This window comes from Mustela nivalis, assembly GCF_964662115.1.
Source record: "Mustela nivalis genome assembly, chromosome: 4".
Taxonomy (NCBI): Eukaryota; Metazoa; Chordata; class Mammalia; order Carnivora; family Mustelidae; genus Mustela; species Mustela nivalis.
Genome location: NC_139023.1, coordinates 66,217,919 through 66,237,738, shown reverse-complemented (window position 1 = coordinate 66,237,738; position 19,820 = coordinate 66,217,919). Strand labels below are relative to the sequence as shown.

The 19,820-nt window shown below is 47.6% G+C and overlaps 1 protein-coding gene across 3 annotated transcripts in view; it reads right to left on the bottom strand.

Moving 5' to 3' along the window:
- Positions 1-951: 951 nt before the first annotated feature.
- The window catches only part of TNIP2 (TNFAIP3 interacting protein 2), a 44,770-nt gene continuing 25,901 nt past the window's right edge, over positions 952-19,820 (bottom strand). For all 3 annotated transcript variants that reach the window (XM_082727138.1, XM_082727137.1, XM_082727139.1), the window contains 5 exons: positions 5,578-5,865; positions 3,991-4,080; positions 3,306-3,572; positions 3,068-3,187; positions 952-1,704 (listed from right to left, as the gene is read on the bottom strand). In XM_082727138.1, the coding sequence (XP_082583264.1) occupies positions 1,441-1,704; positions 3,068-3,187; positions 3,306-3,572; positions 3,991-4,080; positions 5,578-5,865 (1,029 nt within the window). In that variant the 3' untranslated portion in view covers positions 952-1,440. The remainder of the gene's footprint in view (positions 1,705-3,067; positions 3,188-3,305; positions 3,573-3,990; positions 4,081-5,577; positions 5,866-19,820) is intronic.

Below are 19,820 nucleotides of genomic sequence, written 5' to 3'. Positions count from 1 at the left end.
CCCTTCTGGGGTTTCAAAGGAAAACCCAAAGTGTTTACCAAGCCCTTCTTACCTTGAGGGACCCAGATTTAAAGCTGTCACCCTGTAATATTCAGCCACTGGGATGCCTGTTTAGCTGTTTTCCATCTGCTGTTCTTACCCCAGAATCCTTGGGGTCTTACTCGAAGCACACACAACTTCGGGTCAGCCAAGGATTTGAGGGTTCCCCCTTTTGTGGCTCCCTTCTCTCTGGGATGTCCCCATCCTCTCTTTCCAGTGTTCAGATGTCCACAGACTCTTCCAGCTCTGACAGGCTTTTCTGCTATAGCCTGCCCACCCCATGCCACAGACGCCGGATCCCCTCTAGCCGGGTTCCAGCAGACAGGTGCGCAGGGGGTCCCAGAGGAGGAGACATCTGAATTCTGACATGAGGAGAACTTATTAACCACACGGAGGGGTGAGTTCCAGGAAGAAGTACAGACTGTGCAATTAAAAACACGGGTTCAAATCCCAGCTTTGTCACTCAACCACTGTGTGACCTTGGGCAAGTGAATTAATCCCTCCATGCCTCATTTTCCTTGTCTGTGTTGACATCCTGGAATTGCTACAAGGGTTAAATGAATGAACTCCGGCAAACAAACGCTTATTAGCACAGCACGTCGGTCTCCCCTCCAGCCTTCTCATTTCTGTCCCTGCTCCACTGACAGGCCCTACACAGCCATACCTTCCCCTTACTGTCACATCTGCTTCCTTTCCTTATTTCCAGCCCTTGACTTCACACCCTGGGGTGGGGCTGAACTAGCCCAGAGGCTAAGCTGGGCTGGACCCAGGTCCCATGGGCCCTGACAGGCATGCCTGCCTGGGTTCCGGCCAGTCCATCTCTGTCCCTTGGCAGGTGGCAAACACGAGAGTGTTTCTCCTCACCAGCTGGTCTGAAGTCGCCCCAGCCCCCAGGATGCACTCGCAGAGCAGTCACCTGGGCAAGTACGTTTATTATGAAAGTAAGTGCATATGAAATGTCCCCTGACTTGCAGATCCATGGCAAAGGCGACTGCAGTACAACTGAGCAGAGGCACGGCTCTTCAGTGGCAGACACCGGCCCCCAGGTGCAAGGTCTGCCACAATGCTCACTTCTGCAAACCTCCTGGTCCTTATTCAACACAACAAGGCAAGCCACCTTTCACCCTGGGGCCCACACGTGCGATCCCCGCAGGCAGCCCGCTCTTGCCAGCAGCTGCAGTGCCCCAGGTGCAGGTGGGCGGCGCAGGCTGGTGGCATTGGCTGGCCCCCTGTTCCTGGCTGTTCCCAGCCTCAGTCTGGCAGCTGGGGGGCCACTCTCCCTCCCAGGAGATGTCCCCAGTCTGTTCCGTTGCCCAGGGAGGACCAAGATGGATCAGAAGCCCCCTCAGCCCATTCTGGGCCCCAGATCTCGAGGGCTCTCCCCTTTTCCCGGCATGGGGCTCACTGGCAGCACTCAGCCACGTGCCTGAAGAGCTCCTCGCCTTGCTCGTCACCAAAGCTCCGCAGGCAGTGAGGGCACTGAAGATCCCCCTGTCCTCTCCGGGCCGCCCCTGGGCACCGGCCCTCAGCAGGGGAGTCTAGACCCTGAGATCCAGTCCCAGCCCTCCATCCACTGGGCGCCACAAACTCCAGAGCATCAGCCTCTAAGTACTTGGAAGTTCTGTTTCCCATGTGAGTCCGGCAGGAGCCTGGCTCTCGACGCTCCTAGAAAAGAGGCAAGGGTCCATGTACGTGGGTTGCCCTAGAGGCCCCCAAATCACGTGCCGGGCTCTCACACTTGAGGTGTTTCTTCTATCCCTGCGAGGGACTTGCACCCCTCCCCACTTCCTGAAGTGGCCCAGAGCCCACACGTGCTGCTGCTCCGACCAGAACCAGAGCCCACACGCCCAGACCCCAGGGTGTGCTCCCAGGGATGGGACCTGGAGCTGGTTCTGGTCACTCCTCTTAACCCCGAGTCGCTGAACGGCTACTGACCTTTCCACGCCATTAATGACCTTTCCACTCAAGAGCACGTGCTTCCTCAAGAAAACCCGCAGGCCAAGGCAGATGGTGGGAAGAAATGCCCAGCCAAGCCAGACAACACCCCATTCCCACCCAGCGCACATGGCAGGATTCTCAACCACAGCCTGTAGTCCCAGTGCCCGAGGAGAAGCAGGAACCCCCGCAGGACACTGAGGAGGCTGCAGGGGCTCCTACAGACTCAGGGACACAGCTCGGCCACAGTCCCCACCCACTTTACCCACAAGTCGGAACAGCTGCCTCTGCCAGGCCCACTGCTATGGACTGCATACACGAGTGTGAAAGAGAAAGGGGGTCCCCCATGACTCCCATACCCCATCCTCAGTGGGGAACACACGAGCCATCAATGAACCCCAGCGGCCACGCCACAGGCCAGAAGGGGCAGCTCCAAGGTCCGCCCAGTACGTTGAGCCCCAGAGGAGCTACTACTGCCCAGTCTCCGTCCAGATGGAAATTCTCTGAGGGGCCCAGGGTTCACTCTGGGGCCAGAGGTGTGGTGGGTACTCGCTGAGGGGCTAAAGAAACTAAGCTTTCCTAGGGCATCTGCAGGGCAGCGAGCAGGTCAGGGCAGAGAGGGGAAGAGGCAGGTGGGTGCCAGAGGTCCCGCAGTGAGAGACTTCGTCAATTCTGAGGCCTCCCAGGCCTCCCTGGGTGGGTGGTGGGCCCAGTGGCCCAAAAGGCCCATCTCTCCGCACAGAGGCCATGAGTTGGGGAACACCAGTGGGCACCTGGGGCCTCGGTACCCAGGTCTGTAGAATGGTGTAACTACGGTACCCGTCTCACAGCAAGGAGGGGACATATATGAAGGAAGGCCTGGTAGGGAGCTCGGAGCCCAGGACATGCCCCAGAGCCAGCCACCTCTGCTGTTAGACCACGACAGAGGGCTTCCGCCATCGTGCACCAGGCGCCAGGCAAGGCAGCTCTGACCCCAGCGGGGCAAAAGGGGCTTGAACCGTGACAAACGTCTTGGACCGACGCTCGAAATTCATGAGAAGGAAAACAAGAGAAACACCAAGCCTAAACGAGGAGAAAAGCGCTCAGGCCCTACCTGTGTCCAGGATGCCTGCTGCCGCAAGGAGGCCACCTCTTCCTCAAGCTCCTGAATCCTGCCCTGGGCCCGCTCTCGGTCTGCGCGTTCTGAGGTGAAATCATCCTTGTAAGCGAGGATCTGAAAGGAGGTGAGACACTGGGCTGTCCTGGTGCCGAGGTGCGTCCACTCGGGAAGGAGAAGGTTCCCGTGGACGGGCCACCCCCACCACTGGGCCCCGGGCGCCCCGATCGGACACCTGCTGCTCCAGCATCTGCACCCGTTCCAGCGCCGCGTCGCGAGCCCCCCGCACGGCCACCAGCTCCCGCCTCACGTCCACGCAGACACGGATCTTCTCCTCCAGCTGCCTGTTGAGCCTAGAAATCTCCTTCCTCATCAGCTCGGGGCAGGAGGGCCTGGCGGGCTCGGGGGGCGCCCGCAGCCCCTGCATCTGCGCATGGAGCCCCCGCACATACTCGTCCCTGCTGGCATCGTAGCGCTGCCACTTGGCATTAAGGTCTTCCACCTGAGGGGACACGGCCGAGGCCGGGAAGCTCTCTGTGAGCAATAATGCGCTGCTGAGTTCTTCCCCGTAAATGCACATTGCCTCGCATGCTTTGTCCCGAGGGGACACCGAGACCACCAGACACACAAGGTGCAGAGAGGACATCCACAAGCCACCGTCTTCCACAGAAATGGACTGGGTGCCATTCTCCTGCCTTAAAAGCCGTGCTTGACAGAAACTCCTGCACCTCCTTTCTCGATCCAAGAGTTAACCCAGGGACCAGCAGAACACAGGCCGGGTCTCTGCACTCTTAGGCAAAATGTGTAGGTCTCGGACTGTTTGTGTCAGCCCAAGTGGCCCAAGGGGGACACGAGCCCTGAGCACCACTGAGAGGGTAGGACCCTCTCCTACAGTTGAATAAAAGGGGATAGATACTCACATGAGTCACCTTCTGTCGTAATAGTCGATTTTCTTCCCGTAACTTCTCAATAACGGCCTGGACAGAGGCAGCCGTGTCTGTACACTCTGGCTGCAGAAGGAAGGAACAGGGAAGATGCCGTGTTGCTGAACATGACACATGCAGCAACAAGGGAGGAAGCTAGATCTGCAGACTGAGGCACCAGATGGTCGCCACATCTGGCAACATGTCCTCTGGCAGCCGTGCATTCAGGAGAGAAGCAAAGCAATTTGCTCTGGCCCCGCCCAGGCCCGCCACAGAGAGCAGTTTCCACGCCCCTGCCGTGGACTCGCACACAGTCAGACGGTCTCCCACAGCCTCAGATGCTCCATCATCACAGGAGTCAGGAGGGTAGGCAGCTTAGCCCCGTGGTGCAGCAGGGAAGGCTCTGGCCCTGGGCTGCCTGGCGCAGGCCTGATCAGGAAGCCAGCTCCCCTCCTCCAAGCCCATGACAGCATCGTGTCTGTGGAGTCACAGTCGGCCCCGGTGGTTCTATATGCAGCAATCTGACCCACACCATGTTCACACCTAAAAGCCACATCCCAAACCAACCCTAACAGTGGTGAGCAGACCTAAGTGGAAAGTCTCATGAGAAGTCCCATCTGAATCTGAGAAATTCAGTGCATTTAACAGAATGGGGGGCTGTATCTTGGTGACTCGTTTCTGAAAATTCCCCTTGAATGATAAAGGAAGTGTGTGTCCTCACCAAGCAGGCCCCGGGAAACCCCAGGTGACTCAGCTGCATCCCAGGCTGAAAAAGATGCTGGGGCCTCACCGACCCCACAGCAGCCCCAGGCCACCCCTCCTGCGTAGCTACTTCCAAGTTCCCACAAGGAAATGACACAGTGACTCAAAGTCAGCTGAGTGTGCCCACTCATCCTCTGGCTTCTGAAATACACAGATGTTCTTTCTGAGGTTCTCTTTTCATGGAATCCTGCCCCCCACCAATGGGAACCAGTGGTTCTCAGATCAAGCTTCTCCCCACACGGGCTCTCAGTAAAGATGCTGCGAAGTACCTGTCCCCCTGGAACACTGCAGAGTGTGTTTCCAAAATGAATGTGGTGGCAGCTCCAGAGAGCCACCTGGGGAGGACTCTGCTCCGTGAGTACTCTGCCCCACACGCCTCCGGCCAGCTATGCAAGAGGCCCCAGGCAAGGCCGGCACCCACTGCCCTTGTGGCAGGCTGAGGCATGGACTGGGCAGTTTGCCATCTGCCCAATGTGCAAGGGCTCACACTTGCTCAGAGCAGGCCTGCAGCCCCAGCTCTGCCCTCTGCTCCTCAGCTGAGTGAGGCCGAAGAGTCCAAAGTGCTCAGGGCCATCCCGGGAGGCAGGTGTTGGTAAAACAGGCTGCCCTCACTTCCTATCACATTTTGCATGTTCCCTCCTTCTAGAAGAAGCCTCTGGGTGGCTGGGCTTTGCCACAACAGCTAGGGCTCAGGCTGAGAAGAGCAGTGGGCTCTGGGTGCCCCAATACCCATGACAGCAGCAGGATGGTACAGCCCTGACGCTGTGTCTCCCGCCCCAGTGAGGCCTTCTCCGTCCTCTGCACACAAAGGCATGGGCTTACCTCGGGGCTCTTGTCCCCCACATCCCCCTGAGCACGCTGTCGTTCATCCAGACACTTAGCCAGATGCTGGCACATGTGGGCGGTGGCGGCCAGAGTCCTCCGCAGCTGATGGGTCTCCTCAGCCAAGGAGCGGCACAGGATGTCGCTGGCAGCCCGGGCACGTTCCTTCTCTGCCACGCTCCTCCGCAACTGGGCCACCTCCTTCTCCCGCTCGTGCTCTGGCTGGCTCATCAGCTGCTGCGCTGCCTTCTCTTTCTCTTCTAGTTGCTCTGAAAGTCTCTCAATTTCCTAAGTGGAAGATTTCAAAGCACAGTTTATTTGAATGAAAGAAGCAAGGCCAGAAACAGATATTCATAAAGCAAGAGAAGCAGCAGCACGGACCTGCCATCACTAACTGACCAGGTCACTCGGAGGTCAGCTTCGGAACTGTAATTAACTGGGGTTCTCAGCTTCTGATGTTCTTTCTGAAAGTTCATCTAAAATTCAGCTTTCACGAGCAAGTTCACAATTTTAGATAGTACATTACCAAATTACTAAATGTGGTAGCTCCAAAGGCTTCTTCATGGAAAGGCTAGAAACTGCAGTGGCCAGCCCCCAAAGTACGCTCATGTCCTAACCCCCAGTGCTTGGAATAGGACTTTATTGAGAAGCAGGGTCCTTGCAGATGTAACCAGTTAAGAGGAAGCCATTCTGTGTTAGAACAGGCCCTGATCTGGTGACTGCTGTGCGTAGAAGGAAGTACAGACGCAGACATAAGCCTGAGTGAGGACGAGGCTGAGGGCAAAGAGATGCAGCATGGCCGCGAAAGCCCCCAGAAGCTGTAAGAGGTAGAGGGAGACCCTCCCCCAGAGCCTCAGAGGGAGCGTGGCCGACACTTTCAGCTCAGGCTCTGGCCTCTAGAAGTGCAGATGACAGGTGACACTGCTTCCATTCTAGCCCCGTTTATACCTGTTACAGCAGGTAAAGGAAATGAATACACCCAACCCCAATCACTTCATTTAAAAAAAAAAGAAGTACTTAAAATTACAGTCTGTTTGATGTCTGGCCTTAATTTTGTGCTTTTCCGTTTCAAGGAAGCCTGCAGCACCTGCAGTGAGAGCCGGTGGGCAGGGTGAGCGAGTGGGGCTTGCAGGTGCAAAACCAGCAAGGCTGGGCTTCAGCAGGAAGGCGTGCAGGGAAGGGAGCTGGCCTCCCTGCCAAGTCCCAGGCAGCTTGTGCCCCCGACCCCACCCACAGTTGTGAGGAGGGACAGACTCCAGGACCCCCAGCAGAAGGCGAAGCTAGGCCATGTTACTTAAGGACCCCTATTTTGCTTTAAGCAAAAACAGTGCATGTGGTTGTCACAAATTCAAACATACAGAAGGAAATTCTGTGAAAACTGAAATCCCTCTGTTCCCACTGACCCTTTCACCTCAAGCACCACTTCTTTTTTTTTTTTAAGATTTTATTTATTTATTTGACAGATAGAGATCACAAGTAGGCAGAGAGGCAGGCAGAGAGAGAGGAAGGGAAGCAGGCTCCCTGCTGAGCAGAGAGCCCGATGCGGGGCTCGATCCCAGGACCCTGAGATCATGACCCGAGCCGAAGGCAGAGGCTTTAACCCACTGAGCCACTCAGGCGCCCCTCAAGCACCACTTTCCAGAGGTATTTCCTCTTCACCATTTGGGCACATATCTTTCCAGAATGTGTCTAAGCATCTACAGCAGCAGTCTTCACGCACAGATGGGGCCAACAACAGCGTGCCCTTCACCTTGCTCCTACTACCTCATTCCACAGCAGCACAGACATGCCTCGTTCCTTCCAACTGCAGCCTGGAACCCCAGAGAAGATTCCAGGTTTGTGAAGCATACCTTCAGCTGATGGAGTGCATGTACCCCCACAGAGACATGCCCAGAAGTCACACAGCTGGACCATTTCAGGACTGGTGGGGGCGCCTGGGCGGTTCAGTCAGATAAATGTCTGCCTTTGGCTCAGGTCGTGATCCTAGGGTCCTGGCATCAAGTCCCGCATTGAGCTCCCTGCTCAGTAGAGAGCTGCCTTCTCCCTCTGCCTGCTGTGACCCCTGCTTGTGTGTGTGTGTTTGCTTGCTCTCTCGCTCTCTCTCTCTGACAAATAAAATCTCTAAAAAAAAAGGAAAGAAAGAACAGGTAGAATTCAGGGGCCCACCCTAGCTCCTGGGCCCACACCCGAATCCATGAGACAAAGGCTCCTGCACCCAAACACCCCATGCGCCTGTGGTGACCTCCATTGCTCTAACCAGGTGACCCAGAAAGCATTCTGGAAGTCTCACACCCTCTCAAGGAGTTTTACAAAGCCTTCTCTTTCTTACTCCCTTCAACTTCATTCGAGAAGTTAACAGCAAGACCAGAAAGAAAAGCCCTCGTCAGGACCATTGGTCTGGCTCTCTCAGCAAAGGCCTAGAGGAAGAGGCTATTCTAGACCCACACCCAAGACAGGCCTGAAAAGAGAGGCCAGTGGAACCTGTCCAACAGCAAGTGCAGGAGAGACAGGATAGGGACAGAGCGTAAGACAGAAACCACAGTAGGCAAGGAGCCCAAAACAGGGACTGTTGTCCAATGTGTCTGGCACCCATGTCCCCTCATCCCTTCCCAGATGTCCGAGAGTCAGGGGTACCTCGGCTGCACAGCCTGCTGACGCCATTCCTCTCCCTTTTCTACTTTAGGGCCATGATGACCTCACTCCTAAGTAGAGTCCAGGCCTTTCTGGACTCAAGGAAGAGAAGTCCCCTCCCTGAAAGCAGACCTGTCAGCATCGGTACTTCCTCCCAGCAGATGGCCCTTCAGAACGAGGCAGGACCTGCTTGGCCTGGACATAGCCATGACCAGACATAGCAAGCCATGACCAGAATGCTGGGGCATTCATGCATCTGAGAACCAAAAAGACGGCCTCCTTAACATAAAATTCTATAAATAAGAAAAATAAGGCCAAATCCCAAGCTAAACTCAGGTTCCCATTGCTAACCCTTCCTGTGTCCTTGAGCCTGAAAACTAGGCCTCTTTATTAGCCTTGAATTTCTTCAAAAACTGAGAGCAGGTGCCCCATCCCATGTTCTCATGTCTGGACAGAACTGCAGGAGCCTCACCCTCTGGCATGTCCATCCCCTGGCCTGGCCTTGGTTTCTCTCTGCCTACATCACAGCTTTGGTCTTGCTTTGTTGCCGCTGGTGGAAGGAGGTGCCTGAGGGCAGAGATCTTTCATTGCCGTGCTTGTGATCTTGGACTTTGTTACCCTCAATGGTGGCTCAGATGTGTAGGGAGTGAACATACAGTGACTAAAGAGGTCTGCCCCCTGACAGCGTAGTTTCCATTAAAATTTTGAAGTTATTCAAATTAGCACAGTGGAGAAATGTCTCTATCCTTGTCGATACCTAACACTGAAATTTGTTCAGGATAAATACATCTCTGTGTGTCAGATTACTGACACATCTACAAATACACATAACGTGAAATCAGACGGGAGTCCCATAAACAGTACCCATAAAGGCTGGTCTCCAGGAAACTCATAAATTTGGCAAATGACCACAGTGACAGCAGGAGCAGCTCCTGCCTGCTACACCCTCTCTCTATACCAGTCAAGCAGTTTCCACACATCCTATGAGACAGCTTCTGCCATCTCTCCCATTCAGCAGCCGGGCAGACAAGGCTTATGGGGTCAGCAGCCGCTGGAGTGACTGGGTAAAGAGGCCACCACACCATCCCTGCTAGCTCTTGCATGTTCTCTTGGGGCTGGAGGAGCTGCAGGCAAGACCTGAGTTCTAAACATCCTTCCTCACTGGTTAACAGGAGACAGCAGGAGAAACAAGCATCTCTAAAAATGGGGGCAGGGGGGCAGCATGTGCCCTGGCTCGGGGCTCATGGAGCTTCCCGACAGCATGCTCCGTCTCCACACTCCAGCCCTGTGCACCAGGCCCAGGCCCATGTGAATGCCCAGTAACTGGGAGTAAGACAGGCCAGCACAAGGGAAGCTGGTGGAGCAGGAAGCACCAGGAATCTATCTCCCCACCTGAAAAACATCTGCAATGGCAAATCCATCTAATGTCATTATTTTGGAAAGCTGGGATCTACTGAAGCATTCCAACTTCCAGGGGAGGACTTGGCCCTTCAACTGAGGTTAATTTCAACTAATTTCAGCTCTTAGCGCATCTCCCACACTCAGCCACCTGCGTGTGTCTCTGCAGCAACCAGCACACATCTTGCAGGAGCCAGGGCAGGCTAAGACCCTGTCTTCCACACACTAGAAATCTATGCTCTCATCGAGTACTCCTTCCTGTCACAAGGGTGACACAGAGAAGAGACAGCCACTTTGCCCCCCATGGTTGCAAAGACCCTCTCCTCTAGCTGAAGTGACTTGGACATTTAAAGGGAGGGAGCCATTTTCCCTCCTTACATTTTTCTTTTTTTTTTTTTTTTTAAAGATTTTATTTATTCATTTGACAGAGAGAGATCACAAGTAGGCAGAGAGGCAGGCAGAGAGAGAGAGGAGGAAGCAGGCTCCCTGCCGAGCAGAGAGCCCGATGTGGGACTCGATCCCAGGACTCTGAGACCATGACCTGAGCCGAAGGCAGCGGCTTAACCCACTGAGCCACCCAGGCGCCCACATTTTTCTCTTTTACCCCCTTTGGGAACCAGACACTAAAGAATATCAGGCCTGGTTACTTACATATATACATATGTACATAAAAATACACACACAAAATAAAGACAAGGCATTCAGAAGCAACTACATATAAAGAGAAATTTAGGAAGTGCCCACATTTGACCAGAAAAAGGTGCAGGCTAAGAAGAGACCTGAGCAAACCCTGAGTTACCCCTCAGGCTGATCCCTGGCACAGAGACAGCCTACAACAATCAAAGGAAAAAACATAAAATCTTGAAGGGCAAGAATCTGATTTCCAGACATAAAACACTATTAGATCAAATGTCCAGTTCTTAACAAAAAAAAATCACAAGGCACACAAAGACATAGGAAAATATGTCCTATTCAAAGGAAAAAAATTAAATCAATAGAATTATCCCTTTAAAAGACCTGATGGCTGATCTTCTATACAAAGACTTTTTAAAACCACCATCTTAAAAAATACACAGAGGGGCACCTGGGTGGCTCAGTGGGTTAAGCCTTTGCTTTCGGCTCGGGTCATGATCTCAGGGTCCTGGGATTGAGCCCCGCATCAGGCTCTCTGCTCAGCAGGGAGTCTGCATCCCCCCCTCTCTCTGCCTGCCTCTGCCTACCTGTGATCTTTCTCTCTGTCAAATAAATAAATAAAATCTTTAAAAATAAATAAATAAAAATTAAAAAAATTAAAAATACACAGAAAATGAAAAGATGTGGAAAATGTCAACAAAGCGTAATATGAACAAAATGCAAATATGAATAAAGAGTCTCTAAAAACCTAGAAAGAAACCCAAAAGAAATTCTGAGGCTAAAAAGTACAATGACTGAGATGAAAAATCCACTAGAGATTCAAAAGATGATTTTAACTGGCAGAAGTATCAGCAAAGTTAAAGCTAGAACAAGGAAAATCATCAAGGCTAAGGAACAGGAAAAAAAAGACTGAAGTGAACAGAGCCCTTAGGGCCTGTGGGACACCATCAAGCGGACCAGCATCCACACAGTGTGGATGTCTCAGAAGGAGTGAGAGAAAGGGATAGAAAGAACATTTGAAGAAAAAACTTCCCAAATTTGATGAAAGACATGAATATAAACATCCAAGCAGCTCAACAAACTCAAAATAAGATGAACACAAAAAGACCAACACCAAAACACAATATAATCGGACTTCTGAAAGCCAAAGATAAAGAATCTTGAAGGAAGCCAAGAAAAAAGCTACTCGTCACATCCAAGGGATCCTCAATGAGATAATCATGAGATTACTCATCTGTCACTTCAAAAGCTAGAAAGCAGCAAGCCCATATATTCAGATGCTAAAAGAAAAAACTGTAAACCAAGAATTCTATATCCATCAAAATTGTACTTCCAGAGTGAGGGAGAAACTAAAACATTCCCAGATTAACAAAAGCTGAGGGTGTTTGTCCCCACAAGACCCACCTGGCAAAAAATGCTTTAGGGTGAAATTAAAGGACACCAGACAGTAACTCAAACCTGTATGAAGAAATAAAGGTGTAAACGCATGGGCAACTACGAGAGCTAGTATTATTGTAACAAGAGTTTATAATTCCATTTTTACCTTCTACACGATTTAAAAGACTAAGATACTTTTTAAATGTTACTAGTCTAAAAGCTAGTATTATTGTAACTTTAGTATATAACCTCGTATTTCTTCATGTAATTTAAGAGACTAATGTATTTAAAAGATTAGTTTATGGGGACACCTGGGTGGCTCAGTTGGCTGAGTGGCTGCCTTCGGCTCAGGTCATGATCCCAGCGTCCTGGTCCTGGGATCGAGTCCCACATCGGGCTCCTTGCTCCGCAGGGAGCCTGCTTCTCCCTCTGACTCTTCCTTCCACTCTGTCTGCCTGTGCTCGATCTCATTCACTCTCTCTCTGACAAATAAATGAATAAAATCTTTAAAAAAAAAAAAGTGTTAGTTTATGTGTTTACTAATTAGTTTATGCATTTACTAATGTATTTAAAAGATTAGTTTATGGGTCTCCGGGGTGGCTCAACAAGTTGGGGATCTGACTCTTTGTCTTGGTTCAGGTCTCGATCTTGGGGTTATGAGTTCAAGCCCGGCACTGAGCTACAAACTGGGTGTGGGGCCTACTTAAATAAATAACTAATTCTAAAATTAAAAGATTGGTTTATGTTTGGGGGCACAAGATGTATAAAGATGTAATTTTGTGATATCAACAACTGAAAGGGATGACGACAGAATTGTAAAGGAGCAGAGTTTTTTATGTTATTTAAGCTAACCTGATAAGCAACTTAGAGTAGTGTAACTTTAGGATGTTAAACATAACTCCCGTTGTTAACACATACACACACTCACATATAAAAGCTGTAGAACAATGCTTGCTTTGGCAGCACATATACTTAAAAAGCTGTGGAATATACACAAAGAAATGAGAAAGTTAATACTTCACTACAAATATGTGAAAAAACACAAAGACAGTAAAGCAGAAAATGAGGAACAAAAAGGCTATAAGACATCTAATTCATCCTTATCAGTAATTACCCTAAATATTAATGGAATTAATATTAATATTAATTGGCAGAATGGATAAAACAAAAGATCCAACTATAGGTTTTCTACAAGAGACTCACCTGAGATACAAAGACACAAACAGACTGAAAGTAAAAAAAGGATGGAAAAACATATTCCAAGTAGTGACCAAAGGAGAGTAGGGGTACCTCTAATATGAGACAAAATATTTCAAAGCAAAAAAGGTTACAGAAGACAAAGAACATTATACATTTTTTTAAAAGATTTTATTTATTCAACAGACAGAGATCACAAGTAGGCAGAGAGGCAGGCAGAGAGAGGAGGAAGCAGGCTCCCCACTGAGCAGAGAGCCCGATGCGGGGCTCGATCCCAGGACCCTGGGATCATGACCTGAGCTGAAGGCAGAGGCTTTAACCCACTGAGCCACCCAGGTGCCCCAAAGAACATTATACATTAAAAAAAGGTTTAATACAATAAGAAGGTTTAATACAGTAAGAAAGGGTTTAATACAGTAAGAAGAAGATAAAACAATTATAAGCATATTTGTACACATATTAACAGACTGGAAAAATATATGAAACAAAAACTGGTAACTGAAGAGAGAAATAGTTCGACACTAATAGTTAGAGACTTTGATACTCCACTCAACAGTGATTAAACAACCAGACTTAAGTAAGAAAACAGAACTTACAGTAAACAAACTAGATCTAACAGATGTACAAAACACCCACCAGCAATGGCCACATACAAGATCTTCTCAAGTACATTTGGGTTATTTTCCAGAACAGACTGTATGTTAGACCACGTTATTAAGTCTCAGTAGTATTTTAAGTATTTAAAATAAATACTACTATTTTAAGTAGTATTTTAAGATTTTATTTATTTGACAGAGAGAGATAGCAAGAGAGAGCACAAACAGGAGGGAGTGGCAGGCATAGGGAGAAACAGGCTTCCTGCTGAGCAAGGAGCCTGATGAAGACAAACACTTAACCGACTGAGCCACCCAGGCACCTCAAATCTCAGTAGATTTAAAAATACAGGTTATAGATTTAAAAATACAGACTATCGGGCGCCTGGGTGGCTCAGTGGGTTAAAGCCTCTGCCTTCGGCTCAGGCCATGATCTCAGGGTCCTGGGACTGAGCCCCGCATCAGGTTCTCTGCTCGGCAGGGAGCCTGCTTCTTCCTCTCTCTCTCTCTGCCTGCTTCTGCCTACTTGTGATCTCCATCTGTTAAATAAATAAAATCTTTTCAAATAATAATAATAAAATAAAATACAGATTATCTTCAAAGTGCCTTCTCCAACCATAACAGGATGAAATTAAAAATCAGGATGAAATTAAAAATCAACAACAGGGGGCGCCGGGGTGGCTCAGTCAGTTAAGCGTCTGCCTTCAGCTCATGATTCAGGATCCTAGGATGGAGCCCCATGTCAGGTTCCCAGATCAGCAAGGAGTCTGCGTCTCCCTCTCCCTCTCCCTCTGCTTCTCCCTCTGCTTGTGCTGTATGTCCCTCTCTCAAGTGAATAAATAAAGATTTAATTTTTATCTTTAAAAAAAGATAAAAATTTTTAAAAATATTAAAAAAATAAAGATAAAAATTTTTATCTTTAAAAAAAGATTTTATTTATTCATTTGACAGAGAGAGACACAGCGAGAGAGGAACAGAGGCAGGGGGAGAGGGAGAAGCAGGCTTCCTACTGAGAGGGAACCTGATGAAGGGCTTAATCCCAGGACCCCGGGATAATGACCCAAGCCAGAGGCAGACGCTTAAAACTGAGTCACCCAGGTACCCATGAATAAATAAAATCTTAACAACAACAGAAGTAAATCTGGAAAATACACAAAACTGTGGAAATTAATCAACACACTTTTTTTTTTAAGATTTTATTTATTTATTTGACAGGCAGATCACAAGTAGGCAGAGAGGCAGGCAGAGAGACAGGAGGAAGCAGGCTCCCCACTGAGCAGAGAGCCCGATGCGGGGCTCGATCCCAGAACCCTGAGATCATGACCTGAGCTGAAGGCAGAGGCTTTAACCCACTGAGCCACCCAGGCGCCCCTAATCAACACACTTTTAAATCAATTAATCAAAGAAGAATTCACAAGAAAATTAAGCAACACTTAGAGAAAATTAAAAAACTTATGGGATCCAGTGAAAACAATGTTAAGGGGAAAGTCTATAGCTATACACACTTGCCTTTATAATTAAATATCTCCAGTCAGCAATTTAACTTTATAGCTTAAGAAACTAAAAAAACAAGAACAGGCTAAAACCAAAGCTAGCAGAAGGGCAGAAATCATAAAGATTAGAGCAAAGTGACATGGGGGGGGGGAAGAAAAATCAAAACCAATAGTTGATTTTTCTAGAAGATGAACAAAACTGACAAACCTTTAGCTAGACAGACTAAAGAAAAAAGACAAATTACTAAAATCAGAAATGAAAGTGGGGACATTACTACCAATTCTACAGAAATAAAAAGAATTATAATACTATGAACATTTGTACACCAGCAAATTGGGTAACCGAGATGAAATGAGCAAATTCCGAGAAACACAAAACCTACTAAAACTAAATCACAGAGAAATAGAAAAACTGAATACACTTCTACCTAGTAAGGAGACTGAATTAGTAATCAAAACTCTTCCAACAAAGAAAAGCTCTGGAACTGACAGCTTCACAGGTGACCTCTAGCAAACATTTGAAGAGTATTAACCCTTCACAAGCTTTTCAAACAAAACAAAAACAAAAACAAAAAAAGAGGAGGGAACACCTCTCAACTCATCCTGTGAGGTCAGCATTACCCTGACACCAAAGCCAGACAAAGACCCTGTGAGAAAAGAAGATTACAGACTCACATCCACAATGAACACAGATGCAAAAGTCTTCAACAAAACACTAGCAAACCAAATTAGGCAGCATATTAAAAGCATTATACACCACAACCAAGTGGAATTTTTTTACTGGAATGTAAAGCTATTATAAACATAAAAAAATTGATCAATGAATGTTAACAACATATTGTGGTGATTATTATATTTCTTAATATATACAAGCATCAAATCATTATGTGGCATACCTGAAACTAATACAATGATATGTTAACTATATCTGAATTTAAAAAAAAAAAAAAAAGCAGTTGACACTGTAATACCAGTGTTCTGGTTCGGAAACTCAAGTTGGCTTACCTATATATGTACTGAGTTCAGTATTTCCCCACTACGCATCTCTCCATCCCTTTCACAACTTGCTTCAAGAAGTGATCATCTAAGCATCAGTGTAATTAATCCAGAGAATGAACCAAAGACTCTCCACAGTTAACTATAGAGGGTAGGTCACACAGAAAAATGAAAAATGATAGGAAGGGCAGAGTCCCAGTTGGGGACCAACGTAACCTGCAAGATTAACCACAAACAGAAGGGACCAACGTAACCTGCAAGATTAACCACAAACGGAAGGGAACATCAGTGGGGACTATCATCAAGAACACGGAGTCTCCACTCTTAGAGAGACAGCACAACAAACAGTTTCACCTAGAAGCAGCATTTGAAAAGTGCCTGGTGTATATAGGAAGTTTCTTTACTAATCTCAGAACATGCACTGGAGGGCAGGAATTCTTAGCAGCCTTGTCCAAAAAGAAAAGAGCTAGTGGGCACCATTTCTCTTCCCCTCCCTGCCACCCCAGATACCCAGAAATCCGTGGGAACCAGCATGAACACTCACTACCCAGCTTGCCAGCACCACGCCCCTTCCCCTGCCCCAGATTCTTCTGTGGATCCCACCCCATCCAACCTGCCCTACTGAGCAGGAGTCCCTCCAAGGTGCTAACATCTCATTCAGCAAGCAGCCCTGACAGTGGCCAACACCAAAGTGACTCCTACCCTGGGAGAAGGGAAGACAACCACAGACACCAGTTCCACTGCAGCCCCAATGGTAGGCTGGGCGCAGACTGATGGCCGCCCCATCCATGAACAAAAACCTCCCACACAGCAACGTGAAGAAAGAGTTCTGTAGTTCAGGGAGACTGCAGCCCTAACAAACAGATGGGGCAGGATCTGGTCTGACTGCAGCTGGCGCCCACCCATAAAAGCCTCGCAGGGGACAACAGGGAAAGCACCCTGCAGTTCAGTGCAACCACAGTTCTGGCAAACAGGCTGAAGGCAGGCATCTGGTCTGAACCAAGTAGAAGCCCAAGGCAGCCCCAGACTGGCCCCTTAACACAGAGACTAAACCCCACCCACACAGGCAAAGGGGACCATTGCAGCCGACTAGAAGGCAAGCACAGTTCAGGCACAAGAGCGGGGTACACACAACACTAATAGAAGGCAGCCCTGAAATGCCAGGTGCTGGTGAACAGGGGACCAGGCAGGGCACTAGAGGACCTCCTCCTAAAGCCACTACTTTCAAGATCAGGAGACAAAATTGAACTTCCTAACACAGAAACAAACTTAAAGATTCAGACAAAATGAGGAGACAGAGGAATACACCCCAAATGAAAGAACAGGACAAAATCACAGCAAGAGACCTAAGTGACATGGGGATAAGTGACACACCTGATTGAGAATTCAAAATAATGATCATAAAGATACTCACTAGGCTGAGAAAAGAGTGGAGGACCTCAGTGAGACCTTTAACAAGGAGACAGAGAATATTAAAAAAAAAAAAATCAGCGATAATCCAATCACTGAAAAAATATATATACTAAAGGGAATCTACAGCAAATTAGACGAGGCAGAAAAATGGATCGCTGAGCTGGAAGACAGAGTAATGGAATGCAACCAAGCCGAAAAGCAAAAAAGAAAACATAAAAAATGAGAATAGATTAAGGGAACTCAACATTTGCATTATAAGGATCCCAGAAAGAGAAGAGAGGGAACAGGGAGCTGAGAATTTGACAACTTAATAGCTAAAAACTTCCTGAATCTGGGGAAGGAAAAGAAATCCAGATTCAGGATCCACAGAGAGCCCCCAACAAAATCAACCCAAGGAGGTCTACACAAAGACACATAGTAATTAAAACAGCAAAAAGTAGTGACAGAATTTTAAAAGCAGGAAGAGAAAAGGTAACAGTTACATACAAGGGAAAACCCAAAAGCCTGTCAACTGATTTTTCAGCAGAAACTTTCCAGGCAGACAGGAGTGGCATGACCTATTCAAAGTGCTGAAAGGAAAAAACCTGCAGCCAAGAATACTCTACCCAGCAAGGTTATCATTCAGAATAGGAGAGAGAGAGTTTCCCAGACAAACAAAACCTAAAGGAACTCATCATCACTAAGCCAGCTTCACAAAAACGTTAAAGGGAATTCTGTGATTAAAGAGTAAAGGCCGGGGCACCTGGGTGGCTCAGTGGGTTAAGCCTCTGCCTTCGGCTCAGGTTATGATCCCAGGGTCCTGGGATCGAGCCCCACATCGGGTTCTCTGCTCAGCAGGGAGCCTGCTTCCTCCTCCTCTCTCTCTGCCTGCCTCTCTGCCTACTGTGATCTCTCTGTCTGTCAAATAAATAAATAAAATATTAAAAAAAAAAAAAGTAAAGGCCATAATCAGGAGTCAGCAAATTAGGAAAGAAAATATTTTCACAGGTATATACAAACATAAAGTAATAAGCAAATTAATCATCTGTAAAACCAGGACAAAGGAAAAAGTACAGAAGCAGCAAAATCAATGATATCTATTTAAAAAAATCAGTAAAGGGATTCACAAAATAAAAAGGATATAAATTATGATATATACATAAAACATGGGGATGGGAGGAGTAAAAACTTAGTGCTTTCAAATGGATTCAAACTTAAGCAACCATCAGCCTACTATGACTGTTACATGCATAATGCATAACATATTATATATAAACCTAATGGTAACCACAAATCAAAAACCTGTAACAGATAAGCAAAATATAAAGAGAAAGGAATCCAAGCTTATCACTAAAGAAAGCCATCAAATGATAAGGAGGCAAAAAAAAAAAGAACTACAAAAACAACCATAAATCAAGTACCAAAACAGCAGTAAGCCTATGCCTATCAACAATTACTTTGACTGTAAATTTACTAAATGGTCCAATAAAAAAATATAGAGTGACTGAATGGATACAAAAGCAAAACACACCGATATGCTCCCTATAAGAGTCCCATTTGAGACATTAAAAAAAAGACGTAGATTAAAAGTGAAAGGATGGAAAAGTGAGGGGATCATGCAAACAGAAGTGAAAAGAAAACTGGGGTACCAATACTTATATCAGACAAACAGACATTAAAACAAAGACAATAACAAGAGACAAAGAGGAGTACCTGGGTGGCTCAGTTGGTTAAGCATCTACCTTCAGCTCAGGTCAAAATCTCAGGGTCCTGGGTTCAACCCCTGCATCAGGCTCCTTGCTCAGTGGGGAGTCTGCTTCTCCCTCTGTCTCTGCCCGCCACTCGTGCTTGCTCACACTTGCGCTCTCTCAAATAAAATCTTTTTAAAAATTAAAAAAAAAATGAGAGAAAGACACTACATAATCACAAAGGGAACACTCCAACAAGATATAACAATTGTAAATATTTACAGTATTTACAATATACCCAACATAGGAGCATCAAATATATAAAGCAACTATTTATAGACATAAGAGAAGACATTGATACTAATACTAGCAAGGGACTCTAACACCCAATTGATTATCCAGACAGAAAAACAACAAGGAAATAGTGCCCCCCCCCTTTTTAAACATTTTATTTATTTGAGAGAGAGTGCACAAGTGGGGTAAGGGAGGTCAGAGATAGAGGGAGAAGCAGACCCTCCACTAAACAGGGAGTCTGACTCCAGGCTTGATCCCAGGACCCTTAACCAACTGAGCCACCCAGCTGCCCCGAAACAGTGGCTTTGAATGACACACTGGACCAGATGGAACTAACAGTATATTCTGAACATTATATCCAAAAACAGCAGAATACACATTCTTTTTTTTTTTTTTCTTTTTTTTTTTCAAGTAGGCTCCGCAACCAACATGGGCTGGAACTCACAACCCTGAGATTAAGAGTCACATGTTCTACTGAGTGAGACAATCAAGCACCCCTACACATTCTTAGAACATTCTCCACAGTGGACCACATTAGACTACAAAAGAAG